The sequence below is a fragment of the Verticillium alfalfae genome, genomic scaffold, assembly GCF_000150825.1.
Source record: "Verticillium alfalfae VaMs.102 supercont1.7 genomic scaffold, whole genome shotgun sequence".
NCBI lineage: Eukaryota > Fungi > Ascomycota > Sordariomycetes > Glomerellales > Plectosphaerellaceae > Verticillium > Verticillium alfalfae.
The window spans coordinates 997,813-1,010,785 of record NW_003315032.1 but is presented as its reverse complement, the minus strand read 5'-3'; the positions used below and the strand labels follow the sequence as shown (position 1 = coordinate 1,010,785).

The window sequence follows — 12,973 nt, the reverse complement described above, 5'->3', positions numbered from 1 at the left end:
CCCCGGGGTTTTTTTCCCAAAAAACCCTCTTTTTTTCCCCGTTAAGGTAGGGGATAAGGAAAAAAAACCCCCCAAAACCCCAAGCCAAAACCCCCCCCCCCCCCCTTTTTCCCTGGTTTTTTCCAAGGAAAAATTTCCCCCAAAGAAAATCCCCATTCGTCCCTCCTGCTTTTTAAAGTACGTCCATGTTCTTGGGCCAGGCTCGGCCGCAAGGTTCCTCGGGGGGGGCAGCGGGAAAAGGGTACAAGGCCATGGCCCACTTCCCGCTCGGCGAAGACGGGCCAGGCGTAGTGGCTGATGCGGGCGCTGGCGGCGGGCTCGCTGACGCGCGGCAGGCCGACGCCGGGCTTGACGGCGAGGCGCGCGAGGGCGAGGACGACGCGGGCGAAGACGTAGACGACAATCTGCTGGTTAACGCTGGGGATGCGGCCGGAGCGGGCGCCGCGGCCGCCGAAGACGAGGTAGCCGCCGAGGGCGCCGGCGAGGAGCGCGTCGTGGGGGCCCTCCTTGCCCGGCGTCGGGCCGTAGTGCTTGAGGAGGAGCATGGTGAGCTTGTAGATGGTGGCGAACTTGGCGAGGTTGCGGGGCGTGGGGTGCGCGTGGCGCGGAACACGAGGCCCGGCCTTCTCGCGGAGGGTCCGGAGCGGAAGAGGAAGATCATGGCTGTCCGGAGGCACACGGACGTTTAGCATCACACGTGAGGAAGAGGCGGGATGGGACGGCAAGGCGACATCATACACGAGGGCGTGGGGGGAGGCGGACTTTGGGGCCGTAGACGGGCCCGTTGCGGGCGCCCTTTGAGGACGGCGAGAATGTCATGGTAGCGAGGGTCGAGGACGATTCGCTCGAGGGCGCCTGGGCAGGAATTGTTCAGTCAGACGAGAAGATCCTTGGGAGGTGGTTCCTTTTCGAAGGGGACGGGCATACCTTGAGGCCGTTGACAGCTTCCATGATGCGAGCCTTGGGAAAAGTGGTCTCGCAGGTAGGGTTACCGGTACCTGGTGGGCTGGGTCGCTTGGGGTCGTCGAGAGGGGAGAGCAATCACTGCAATGCTCGTGTCGAAGGGTAGAGGCGATGGCGAGTGATGTTCTGTGCTGTCCTGTCCTGCTTGGGAGGAGGAGATGAATGGAGCAGGCCGTGGAAACGGCGCGACGCGCAGGCGCAAGGTCGGGGAAAACGATGGCCGTCGTCCTGGGTCCCTCGTCAATCGTGCCTCGGATGTTGGTCTGACGGCTTTCGGCATCGGCCAGTGGCAAGTGGCAGGCAGATGCGGGCGCGACTGTAGGGGGAGGGGGCACGTCCTAGTTACCCCGGCCTTTGCACCCCACCTCAGAAGCGGATGACGCCCGGGGGGGGTCTGTCCTGTACTAGGCAAGGTGGCTTAGGGACCTACCAGCCTGAGGGATGGGTTGGCTAGGGGGGGCGACCTGACATGTGATGGCTTTCTGCCCCATTGTACCTACCTACCTATAGGTACCTACCTACCTTTAAGTACCTTGCGTGGTACCTAGGCACCCTGAGCCCCCGGAGCCCGCTGTACCCCGGGGGCTCGATCCACCAGCCTCACTGGCCCCTGGTCATGCCTGGCAGCCTGGTTAGGGACGTGACGGCAGGGACGTCGCACTTCAACACATGCTGAACTTTCACGTGGGTATTGCCAAGTCACTTTGCTCGCTACCTTACTTATGACATCTCGCCCCGTCTCATGTGAAGGCGTCTCCATCTTCCCCCTTTCCGCAGCCTCAGCTCGAGCCACAGCGCCCATGCCGAGAACCTCAATCCGAGAACCTCAATCGCTTCATCGCAAGAGTGCGCATCGCAAGAGTGCGCATCGCAAGAGTGCGCATCGCAGGAGTGCTCAAATGTCCCTCTCCTGTTGTCTATCGTTCAGCAGGACGGGCCCCCGTAGTTGTACTCGAGACCTCCAAAACTCCAAAAACGCCAGCGAATGCGCCCCACGTAGCCGTCTGCGTCCACCTGTTCAATTTGCCCTGCTTGTGTCCAATGCCTGCTTCGCCGCACCACGCCCCGCGACGCGACAGCTCAAGTGAGGAGCACCGCGTTGACGCAGCCGTCGTTCTCGGGCGTGTTCATGACCTGCGCGTAGCTACACCTTCACGTCAGTACCGTCGCCGTGCAGGCGAGACCAGAAAGTCACGTACCGGCCCCAGACGACCTTGCCGCCGGCCGTCGTCATGCCGAGCTCGCTGACGTTGATCTCGATAATCGTACCCTTGGTCAGCACACCAAGGTTGGTGTACATCGGGCTGTTGGGGTTTTTCTGCACGTCCCGTGTAAGCATTGGCCTCAACGATACGCCCCCCCGCAACCCTCGACGTGGTTGCCACTACATTGCCTACCTTGACGGAGATGATGGGCAGGAGAGCCGTAACGCCAAGCTCGCGGTGCGTGACGTGGGCCTTCTTGTAACGGAGACCCATCGGCCGGATGAACCGCTCGTGCTTGGGGTCGCGACGCGTGAAGTTCTCACCGACAAACGTAGGCTTGGTGATCATGCGCTTCCACGACTTCTGGTGCGTCTTCTTGCCGGTGGACACAACCTTGAACATCTCCTCCTCTGTCGTCCGTGTCAGCCGCGCTTCCCCGACAATACCAAACAACCGGGATGAGCTTACCAGCAATACCGCGCACCTTCGGTAACGGCACGGCAAACTATCCCCTCTCGTTAGTCCTGCATCGCACTCCAAGACCATCCGCCAAACGCCAGAACGTACCCTCGCGCTCTTCTCGGCACGCTTGTTCTTGATCTGCGAAGAGATAGCCTTGGCCATGTTGGGGCTACATCAACCACGTCAGTCAGCAACGTCGCTCCTCTGCCACTCTGCCGCCCTCTGGAAAACCCTCTGGAAAACCTGAAGGCGAAGGATCGAGAGAAAGGGAGCAAAACCCACTTCTTGCGGTCGAGCAGGTACGCGGGCATGGGCTCGCTGGGCTCCTCGTCGTTGGTCGTCTTGACATCGCGCTCCTCGTGGGCCTTGATCTTCTTGCGCATCTGGATCTTCTCCTTGCGCCTGTCTTCGGCCCTCAGCTTGGCCTTGAGGCCACGCAGGTTCTGCGCATCCTTGCTCTGCTTGTGGCCCTCACGCGCGAGCTTCTTGCGGGTCCTCTCCTCGTGGTCGAGCCTGCGTCCATGCAGCTTCCTCCACCTCTGTTATGTCGGGAAAAAAACAGCACGTTAGTCGTCTGGTCCGTGATTGTCTTTCCTTGCATCGGTCGGCGGTCGATCCGCGGGGTGAAGAAAACTTGCCTCCATGTCTGCAGGGGGTGCATGGTCAGCAGGGTTCTTGGCGAGGGAAACGGAATCGTGGGCTGCTGGGACTTACACTCGTTCTGAGGCATCTTGACGGATTGGCGCTAACGAGCGGCTTCAGATGCTTCGAGTTGATCGGGTTTCCCTTGGGTTGGGAGGAAGATGCGATGCCTGGAGAAAGTGGCGGGTCGCGATACCGACCGATAGAGGGGCCCACCTCAAAAATTCACCGCCAAGATTTCGCGGGCGGGCCGGTGAAATTCCGATGGCCCACACAACCACGGGTCTGGCCTCGAATCGGCAACTGCATTACCTAATCAACATCCCTCTTTGTCCTCGCCCATCGCGACGTTCCTTCGGGCGGCAGCTGTCAAGTCATAGCATACATACGATATCCTCGACTGAGCATCAGCATCGCAAACACAAAGTGGTTTCGGAACATGGAAACGCACCATGAAATTTGGAGCCTACGTGACAGAACCGTTTTTCTTTTTTCTTTCGGCGGCGCAAAAGTGTCTCTCCAAGGTCGATCCGGCAGGCATCCATATATCCCTGCCGCGAAGAGAGGGTGACTTTCAATGACGAGCAGTGACATTGATCTTGGATGATTACACGGGAGATGAAGGGAGAAATGAGACGACTGGCAGATATGAGGTTCTAACACTTCAACAAACATGGATGATTTGGCCACCGTGAAACCCCGTGTGTCCTTGGGCGGCGAGCAGAATGGAGTACATGTGGAACTACATAATTCCCATGTGTCAGAGGTCATTTGTCAAGTACTCTGAAAAAGGAGGCTTAGAAGGCTTAGAAGGGACACGGAAACAGCAGAAGGTTAGGGTCAGAGACATTTTTCTATCCGACCATCCACGGCTTGGTATCCTTGTCGATTTTGTATTTGTTTGATGCATCATTTTTATTGTGTGTAAACTGAGCTGCTACCTGTCTTAAATGGGATGGCGAGGTGGCCTAAGAAAGCGAACGAGTGACAAGAATTGTGTGAGTTAGCTTGAGGACTTGAAAGTCTCTCTGATCTCTTTTGAGTAAGCTTCTGAAGCCTCGAATGACCCTCTTCCAAAGATCATCACGCTAGTTCAGCCACAGACGGAAGCAGTTGATGGGGCCGACGTGACCGCAGCCAGCTAAAAGAAGATCAGTTTAGAAGCGTGCAATTGCAAACTATGTGGGGTAGACTTACTGCCAGAGTTGCGGGCAATGGTAGCGACGTAGGTTCCGCACCAGTCACCACCGTTCAGGCGGCTGACGTCGAGCTGCTCTCCGTTGCGCAGGCCACGGTAGCGGATACCGAAGCTGTAGTGGTTGATCGTGCCGTAGTGGTGAACGTTGTACTGGACGTTGTCGAAGTAGGAGGCCTGGCCCTGGCCTATCATCCCGCATGTCAATAAGTTGTCCCATCACTTCTCGGAAGAATTTAACGTACAGTTGTCCTGGGCCCACATGCCGATGCCAATGTTGGCCCAGCCCTGGCGCTTCTGCAGCTGCTCTTCGGTCACCTCGTCCCAGTTGATGTCGATCTGGGCACGGATCCAGGCCCAGGCCTTGGTGCCCGGCTCGGCGACGATGCGGTCCTTGAGGACGACACCATCATCGGGAATGGGCTCAAAGATGTCGACGCCGAGCGCGGTAGCGTTGACGAAGGACTCAACGTTGCCAGCATCGTCCTTGTAGACAGTGAAGTCAACATCCTCATCGCGGGCCGCCAGAATGGGAGCCTTGGGGGCTGCGAGAGCAATGCTGGCCATGAGGCCGAGGGTAGAAAGAACAGTGGTGAAGTGCATCTTGACGTGTTGCTTAAGAAGCTGGCGAGGTTTGAAGTTGATGGAAGAGTGTCTTGAGGAATTGTTGCTGAGGCTGTTGATGAATTGGAGAGAACTTCAGGTTGGATGTCGCCCCTTTTATAGACAGATTTCTCGCATTCGCAAGAACCCCCTTTGCCCTGAGATGCCGGACTTTCCGTCTCCTGATGCACCAGGCTCGCCTTCGTGAAGTGCTCATCTCGCCTCTGTCCTGACCTACCTTGTCAACATACCTAGGTACCTAAGGTAGGTAGTGAGGCAGCTGACGATGCATAAGCAACACATCCTGCTTTCTCTCCACTTTGACAAGCTTTGCCAATACTGTAACCCTGAATTGCTTGTTGCGGAACTGATCAGCATTCATTAGCCCTAGTTCTTCTCTGGTCTTTGGGCAACTGCTCTCAGCAACTCGTCGTAGGAATACATGCCAAGATATCACGATGCAACATGGAAGCCTGGCTCCTCAGAGACAGGCAATTCTGACTTGCATCGTAAGTTGCCTCCCTGACGTGAATGGAGCGGGTGAAGCTATGTGGTCCACCGGGCAGGTGCCATCCCACATCGACCCGTTCTTGGACTTGGTGCGGCGGCTTTGGGCCGGTGGCAACTCCGGATGATGGAGCTCTCTACAGATCTGGTGTTCTGCCTAGGGCTCTTGGGGGGAAGGTGGTAAAGAAGGATCGCTGCACTGTACAGGGAGGTTGCATGCGTCTCATGTCGCTGAAAGAATTGAGACGCGTCTACAGGATCCTTTGATACAGAGATGCCAGCAAGGAAGGGCGTACAACGTCATGCTGGGTCAAAATATTGCATATTCCAGCGCAGTTGTTCAACATAGTGACAGCAAGGAGCCAGGACGCGAATGTACTTGAAATGGTGTTGTCAGTGAGTTGTGTCATCGAAGCTCCAGAGACGCAAAGTACTTACCCGAGGTGCCTGCGACACTTGAGGTTCCTCAAACTTCTCATCAAACCTATGTACCTGCACTCATTTCGTATGCGCTGATGCTGACAGCTTGACGACGGCTTCATCTTCCAAATTCGTCGCAGTGCATTCATGACCTCAGCCCGAACCTGAGCCTGAGGGGCCTCAGGTAGGGCAATGTGCCTCAAAAGATCCTTGCACAATAGTATGCCCCAAATGATTGCTTAAAGCCTTATGAGCACAGAGACCGGTGAGGAGGCCTTCGGCGAAAGCTCCAGCAAGTCGATCTGATTGCCTCAGGGACTTTGCCTCCGTCCGGTGGATCTCAGCTCGCCAGATGCGCGAGCTCATAGGCAACCCCCACGTAAGACGGTATTTACCCTGCATGGCGTAGATGCACAGCGGGAGGACCTGATCTAACGGTTGAAGCAAGATCATTGATGGATCAACTCCCGTTGGCCGAACCCCTCATCGAGGTTGCATCAGGCTGGGCAAGTCATCCGCTTCCTTCGACCGAACTGGCCACAACTCAGCGAGCGGCCGATCAGGGTAACAACACAATTGGAATGCTTGTTCGCTACTGGTCAATACCCGCACATCGCTCGACGACACGAGCTGCCTGATCAGAGTTCCCATCAGCTGTCGCCCACTCACCAATACACACCACTGGTTCGTCCGAACGTCCTAGAACGGGTCCCTAGTCGCTCCAGCACGGCTTACTCACGGGAAGCTGTATTTTCGTTGCGGAGTTGCGCAACTGCGCCGCACAAGCTGCCAAGCAAAATAGCGGCCCGGATGTGTAGGAATGCTACCCAAGAGCGAAAGTTCCTCGACCTGTCCTAGGGTCCAGAGCTCTGCTGCATGCCAAGCTAGAGGGGTCTTCGCCGCGGACTTCCTGGCCGCCAGACTTTGAGAACGAGCTCTTTCAGTCGCGACTGCACAAGGCCGAGGTTGACATGGCTATCGATGCTGATTTGGTCGAGTATTACTGTGGAGCAAGTTCGTCATGTCCTCCGAAGCGCAGTCGTTACCTGACACGTCCAAGTCACTATTCTTGGCGCTGGACATATGGACCGGCATCCCCGAGAACAGGCATGCGATGGACTCGCGGCGGTAACGATGATTGCGACAGCGTTGACATGAATGAAGTCTACTCCGACCAGCATTTATCGGGGTGTGGTCCCGTATCTGCTGTCGCCTCTGTCAGCGGTACCCTTGAGGCCCCGCAGTCATGGACCGGCCGGAAATGGAACGTGTGTGTTAAGACCCGAAATATGGTCTGCGAATCAAACAGGGTAAACCTCGTAGGTTTGTCGGTCAATGGTCAATGTGTAGTACTTTCCCGACAAAGATCCACTGCATAGTGCGCTGCCACTCAGGTCAGATCTCCTAGATAGATACTGAGTGATGACTCTCGAACCTGTTCCTTGGCCCCTCGAAGTGCTTAGCGACCCAAAGCCAGCCCGCATATATCAAACTTGCACTATTGTCCTGGAGAGTTACCTTGGTTGCTTACAGTGCCTAATTGGCGGCAGCGTTTGCGGCTCTCACATTTACCGTGCTTTGCTTGATGTCGGTGGCGTTCTGCTGCACGAACTCATTCCGCTTGTCGTGTACTTCTCGGAGGATATTCATGACTCAAATAGCACTCCCACTGGCGCTCTGGTCTCGATGCGGACATTTATAATCCCCTCGCGACTGTTCTCGGAAGAAGGCCGTCCTGCAACTTATGGTCTCAGAATGACCTCGGATTCTGAGCCCTGTCCATTGAGAGGACTTCCCTTTCCGTCGCGAAGCCTTCCTTCATCACTAATCCCCCCTTGAGGAAGAAAGTAGGAGGGGAAGGGTTGCGTAGCTGTTCGGAAAATCTTCGGCAAATGGGCGAGCATCTACCTACGTTTGTGGAGAAAATTGGAGGCACCCGGGCAGGCAGTACGCAGCCCAGCGCACCAAGGCTTGACGTACCATGGCGTCTGGGTGAAGCCAGAAACTGGGGCGGTTCACCAAGCACTGTTGAATTTTGCTCACTCACAACCCTCCCAGCCAGTTCATCAACCTCTATTGCATGAGCAACAGCAACATGGTCCCACCACAAGCAACAGAGAGCTCGGCTCCCACAAGCCACGGTTCTGTCGACTACGACCTAGCTTTGAAGTATTGGGGCGATGTTAGCGCTGACGATTGTGGCATGCTTGGTGGGGTTCCAAAGTGGAAGGGCCATGCCAATATTAATAAGGTTGATCTACATGGATCCCGGAGCTTTTTGGCCAAGTTGGGAATTGGAGAAAAAAATGGCCGGCAGATCGTGGAAAATGCGCTTGAAGGAGGCGCAGGGTGAGTGCAGCAGATCTAAGCAAAGGGTTCAATACCTCGGGAATTTGCTGAACCTCCTCACAGGATCGGCAGGGTTACCGAGGGTCTACTTCTCCACGTGGCCAAAGAGGTTGACATCATCGAACCAATTCCTAAATTTACCCTCGCGTTGCACGGAAAACCAGGCATTCGTTCGATTCAGAATATCAGTATGAGCGCATGGCGGCCAGATCCACTCGTTTCCTATGGCCTCGTCTGGATCCAATGGTGTCTTGGATACCTTACAGATGAAGAAGTCTTGGAGCACCTCGGACATTGTAAATCAGCACTGAAGAGTCCTGACGGATTGATTGTTATCAAAGAAAACATCAGTACAAGCGGACAGGACATATATGATGATGAGGACGGTGGTGTTACACGGTACGTTCGCATGCTAGACTCGATAACCGTAGCTAATCAAGGAAAGGGGCGATGCCAAATTCCGAAAACTATTCAAGCAGGCGGGATTGCGTATCGTCAAGGTTGAGATTCAAAAGGGAATGAATCCAGCCAATGCAGAGAAGCTGTTCCCAGTCAAAATGTATGGTTTGAAGCCAGAAGCTTTGGAGCCAGAAAAAGAACAGTGATGCGAGTAGCAAATTGAACTTCGAATGGAGCTTATCTTGGCCACTTTCAGAACCTAGAGTCCTTTCAGCAACCCATGCAATGAGAAAATTCTGTTTGTTGCTCTTGCGTCATATGCTATCGACCTTGGTGAGTCAGGGCTTATTTGAGTTGGGTTGTACTTCATCACAGCAGTAGGTTGTTCGAGGCTACAGCAAACACGCGATTCACGGCACTTATTGCCACCTTGTCACTTTCATTTACATTCTCTTGCTTTTATCATGGCCACGATACCTCATATTGCCTTCCTGGAATCGACTGGATCTCTAACCTTGCGCCCGTTCCTCTTTGGAGCAACAGCGGAACATCCGTCTCGAAGCCTGTAAGCGTGGCCACATGCAAAAATGTGTATCCGGCTTCAACCTCTGCGTTCAGGTCGGCCCCACCATCTAGCAAGAGACCGACGACCCTGGCCCGGAGCAATGCCAGCAGACTTGAGGGTTTAAACTCAAGCCAAATGTTGTTGTGGACGTTGTGCCACCATATATTATGCCTTCAGCCCAGTGGATCCTTTAGACCATCGGTTGAGTAATTTGCATCAAAGCCTTGGCTTCAAGGTTTTTGACATTGGCACATGGCCTATATTTGAAGGAGTTCACAAATATACTAAACGGAGGCTGTGAGTAAGAACACCTTTTTCAGATCTAATGACAATGACAAATTGGCCGAGTTAAACATGAGGTGATAAATTGGCAAACGGCAAGGAAGTTGTACAGTAAACCCAATTTGAAAACTCTCACCTTGAATGATCATGCAGAAGATTAAAGCATACTCGTTCCATCTCACGCACCCGGAGTATAACCCCGTCATCTGCTCATCATCACAAAGAGTCTGGCTGTGATGTATCACGTGACTTCGAATGTTTCGTGGTGGGTACCTTGGGTACCTTATCTGGGCTACGAATTAAAGTGGAGAGTCTCCTGTTGGACCTCCAGCATCGAAAGTTTTCTAGGACTTCACGACAGTCGCGTGAACTCTCGGCATCTTGAAGCAATTGGACGCGCAACCCGTCCATTTCGCCCAGCCGCACCACCCACAGTCATGAGTAGGGCACTTCTGCGCTCCGTATTGGAGCTCCGGGCACCCTTTACCCGCCTCCCGCCGACCTTTCTCCTCCCGATCCGCGCCCGCGCCTTCAACACCACAACGCCCATCATCGAGCCGACACAGGATGCCATTCCCTCCCAGGCCGCCACGACAATAGCCCAGCAGGCCGCCAAGGCCGACCCTCTCGCCCTCTACCCCAAGCAGGCTCCCGCCACCCAGCCCGCTCCCATTACCGACTCGGTCCGCCAGCTCCTTCCGCTTCTCGCCGCCCAGCCCTCGCACTACATCACCTTCCACATCCACGGCCGCCCCTACCTCGTGCAGCCCGGCGACGCCATTCGCCTCCCCTTCCGCATGCCGGGAGTCGTCCCCGGCGACGTCCTCCGCCTCGACTGCGCCTCCGTCATCGGCAGCCGCGACTTCACCCTCAAGGGCAGCCCCTACATTGACGAGCGCCTCTTCGAGTGTCGCGCCGTCGTCACAGGGTCGGAACTCGAGCCCGTCCGCATCAAGATCAAGAAGAAGCAGCGCACGAGGCGCGCCCAGCGCGTCAGGAGCCAGCACCGCTTCACGACGCTCGCCGTTAGCGAGCTGAGGATCAAGGGGCTCGAGGAGATTGAGGGCTGAGCAGAGAGCCGCGGGTCCGAAACCCTCTGCCGGATGGAGCCGTCCAGCAGGTTCGAGGACCAAGTGCTGTATTTCGCGCACATAGCGAACCGAAGGGGGTGAGGCGGAGAGAGAGACTGTGTAAGATACTCATCGTGCATGAGAAAGGGGGTGCATCGTGTATTACTCTGCAGCCTGAGCTGGATGTATCATAGCAAAAACAACGCAAGATTTTCAATAAATGACAGGGATTCCCCACCGTCAATGATGTATCGCTCGAAAGATGTTGGGTATTCGAATTTAGCCAAGCAAAGCTAGGCGACAACGCCAGTTCTGAATTGACAATCTGCAATAACTCGAGGCAGTATGGCCTCTGGGAATCCGGCTGTTTGTAACAGGAAAACCAACTCCGGACACTGCCCACGCCCGACGAAACCGGTCGAGCTGGGATCCAGGTCCCCCCAAAACACCAATAGCTATGAACATCCATCAGGCTTCGTGAAAGAATAAATGAAAGAGAAGAGTGCAACGCCTGAATCTGCCAACCACCCCTGATTTCTGCTGACACGTATCCAACATTAAACCACCTTGTGCGTCAATTCGTGTCATGACTTGCTGCTATTGTCGGTCGCCTTCTTGACACTTTGCCAATAGGCCCCTGGCCAGACGGACCTGGCTTCTGCCTCGGTGGGCATGCGCTCGCGGCACCTTGTGACAACGCTCTGAATGATTCTACCAAGCAGTTCCTCGTCGATCGGGAGTGCCTTGTCGTGAAGCTCGACCGGATACAAAAAAGGATCCGTCTCATGCAGAAGTTCTTCGCATGTTGGGCGCAGATGAACTTCACGGTTGAGGCACCGCTTCATTGTACGGAGGAGTGATGGGGGAACAAGAACACCACCCACAGCACGGCTGGGAAACTCGATGGCGTGGTCCCAATCAATGATGGCCTGGCAGCGCGATAGGTGGTTCGCGATATGACCGAATGGAGGTATGCCGTAAACTAGCTGGTAAAGAATGCAACCCAGAGACCAAACATCGCTGGGCTTTCCGAGCTTCATCAATTTGGGTCGGCCAGCAGCACGTCCGCCATGAGAAGCGTTGAAGTCCATCAAAGACTCTGGCGACATGTAGTTTGGCGTTCCGATCTGGGTTTCGCGGTGGACGTTGACCGTTTCATCAGTTTGGATGGCGTTGGCGATACCAAAGTCGATAAGTTTCAGGCAGCCCTTGACGAGGACGAAGTTCGCCGGCTTCAGATCTGAATGTACGACATCGTATTGGTGAACCGCTAGGAGACACTCGAGCATCTCTTTCCAGTAATATCGGACAAAGACTGGATCGAACCTGGCGGTCTCGGGATTCTGTCGACTTCTCAGAAGAGAATTGAGATCTAGCTCGCCGTATTCCATGAGCTGCAAACGTCAGTACTGCGTTAGGTATAGATGACAGAAAGCTCGCTTACCAAAGTCAACGACCTTTTCTCGTCGTTCATCTCGTAGTCGAAGAGGCTGATGACTCGATCAACAGGCTTGAGCTTGTTGAGAAGATCGATCTCGCCCTTGAAGCCTCGGATGGCCATCTCGTCCGCCTGCTCCAAAGAAACACGCTTCAGAGCGAAAATAGCACCGTTCTCCGCAGTGACGCGGTACACCTTGGCGCTGCCACCTCGTCCCACACAGTCGAGCCGCGTGTACGACTTGCCATTGACACGGAGGATATTGCGCCTCTGCTTGCCATGTGATGTAGTTGCCGCACCAGCGGACGTTGTGGCAGCCTGGAGGACGGTCATCTTGGGTGGAGGAGGCGGAGGTGCTGGACGATGAGGTGTATTTCCGCCCAGCGCAGCCAGGGGCTTCCTCTCTGGAGAGGCAGCAGGACGGCCGCTACCAACGTCGGCGCTCGCAGGTCGCTTAGGAATGTCTAGCTCCTTCTCCAGGGCGACGTGGACAGCAGGCTTGGACCGCTTGAAAGTTGGAGGCGCCTCGTTCTCCTGGCCCGAAGGAATCTCGGGGCGGGGCGCCGGGAGCCTCGCAGGGAGTCCTTCAAGCTCGTGGCCGTTTCTCTCGCGGGGCGTTGGCCTAGCAGCAGATTCCAAAAGGTCCGCCTGAGACCGCATGCCTGCGATGCGAAGCCCTTGCTGAGTTGCTCAGCGGAGCAGGGCTGCCAGATTCACGGCCGTTGCCGTAAAACGAAGCTGCCGGGCTCTTGATCCATTTCTGCTTGCTTCTTGATCGAGGTCGTGGCGCGGAAATCAGACCTTCACCTTCTCCATTTTGCCTCAGCCTCCTTCTCGCTCTGGCTCCTTCGCCGCGCGAGGCAGGGCCACTGG

General features: G+C 55.5%; 6 protein-coding genes across 6 annotated transcripts in view; 2 read left to right on the top strand and 4 right to left on the bottom strand.

The window, feature by feature from the left end:
- Nucleotides 1-185: 185 nt before the first annotated feature.
- Nucleotides 186-689, top strand: VDBG_06131 (predicted protein; the record flags this gene model as incomplete). The annotated part of the gene is made up of 1 exon (XM_003003643.1): nucleotides 186-689. The coding sequence occupies one exon, from the start codon at nucleotides 186-188 to the stop codon at nucleotides 687-689; it is 504 nt and encodes a 167-aa protein (XP_003003689.1).
- A 1,157-nt stretch (nucleotides 690-1,846) lies between these two features.
- VDBG_06130 (ribosome biogenesis protein NSA2) lies at nucleotides 1,847-3,291 on the bottom strand (the record flags this gene model as incomplete). The annotated part of the gene is made up of 7 exons (XM_003003642.1): nucleotides 1,847-2,107; nucleotides 2,163-2,281; nucleotides 2,361-2,578; nucleotides 2,637-2,673; nucleotides 2,736-2,799; nucleotides 2,913-3,169; nucleotides 3,265-3,291. The coding sequence occupies 7 exons, from the start codon at nucleotides 3,289-3,291 to the stop codon at nucleotides 2,044-2,046; spliced, it is 786 nt and encodes a 261-aa protein (XP_003003688.1).
- Nucleotides 3,292-4,360: 1,069 nt separating this feature from the next.
- On the bottom strand, nucleotides 4,361-5,131 carry VDBG_06129 (hypothetical protein; the record flags this gene model as incomplete). Its single annotated transcript, XM_003003641.1, has 3 exons — nucleotides 4,361-4,413; nucleotides 4,470-4,655; nucleotides 4,713-5,131. 3 exons carry the CDS (start codon nucleotides 5,068-5,070, stop codon nucleotides 4,361-4,363), a joined length of 597 nt encoding a protein of 198 aa, XP_003003687.1.
- Nucleotides 5,132-7,739: 2,608 nt separating this feature from the next.
- VDBG_06128 (hypothetical protein) lies at nucleotides 7,740-8,641 on the bottom strand (the record flags this gene model as incomplete). Its single annotated transcript, XM_003003640.1, has 3 exons — nucleotides 7,740-7,867; nucleotides 7,978-8,070; nucleotides 8,488-8,641. The coding sequence occupies 3 exons, from the start codon at nucleotides 8,639-8,641 to the stop codon at nucleotides 7,740-7,742; spliced, it is 375 nt and encodes a 124-aa protein (XP_003003686.1).
- A 1,388-nt stretch (nucleotides 8,642-10,029) lies between these two features.
- On the top strand, nucleotides 10,030-10,662 carry VDBG_06127 (conserved hypothetical protein; the record flags this gene model as incomplete). The annotated part of the gene is made up of 1 exon (XM_003003639.1): nucleotides 10,030-10,662. The coding sequence occupies one exon, from the start codon at nucleotides 10,030-10,032 to the stop codon at nucleotides 10,660-10,662; it is 633 nt and encodes a 210-aa protein (XP_003003685.1).
- Nucleotides 10,663-11,246: 584 nt separating this feature from the next.
- The window catches only part of VDBG_06126 (serine/threonine-protein kinase MPS1), a gene marked incomplete at both ends in the record, with an annotated part of 2,588 nt that continues 861 nt past the window's right edge, over nucleotides 11,247-12,973 (bottom strand). Inside the window, 2 exons of the mRNA XM_003003638.1 lie at nucleotides 11,247-12,056; nucleotides 12,107-12,781. Of these exons, the coding sequence (XP_003003684.1) occupies nucleotides 11,247-12,056; nucleotides 12,107-12,781 (1,485 nt within the window). The remainder of the gene's footprint in view (nucleotides 12,057-12,106; nucleotides 12,782-12,973) is intronic.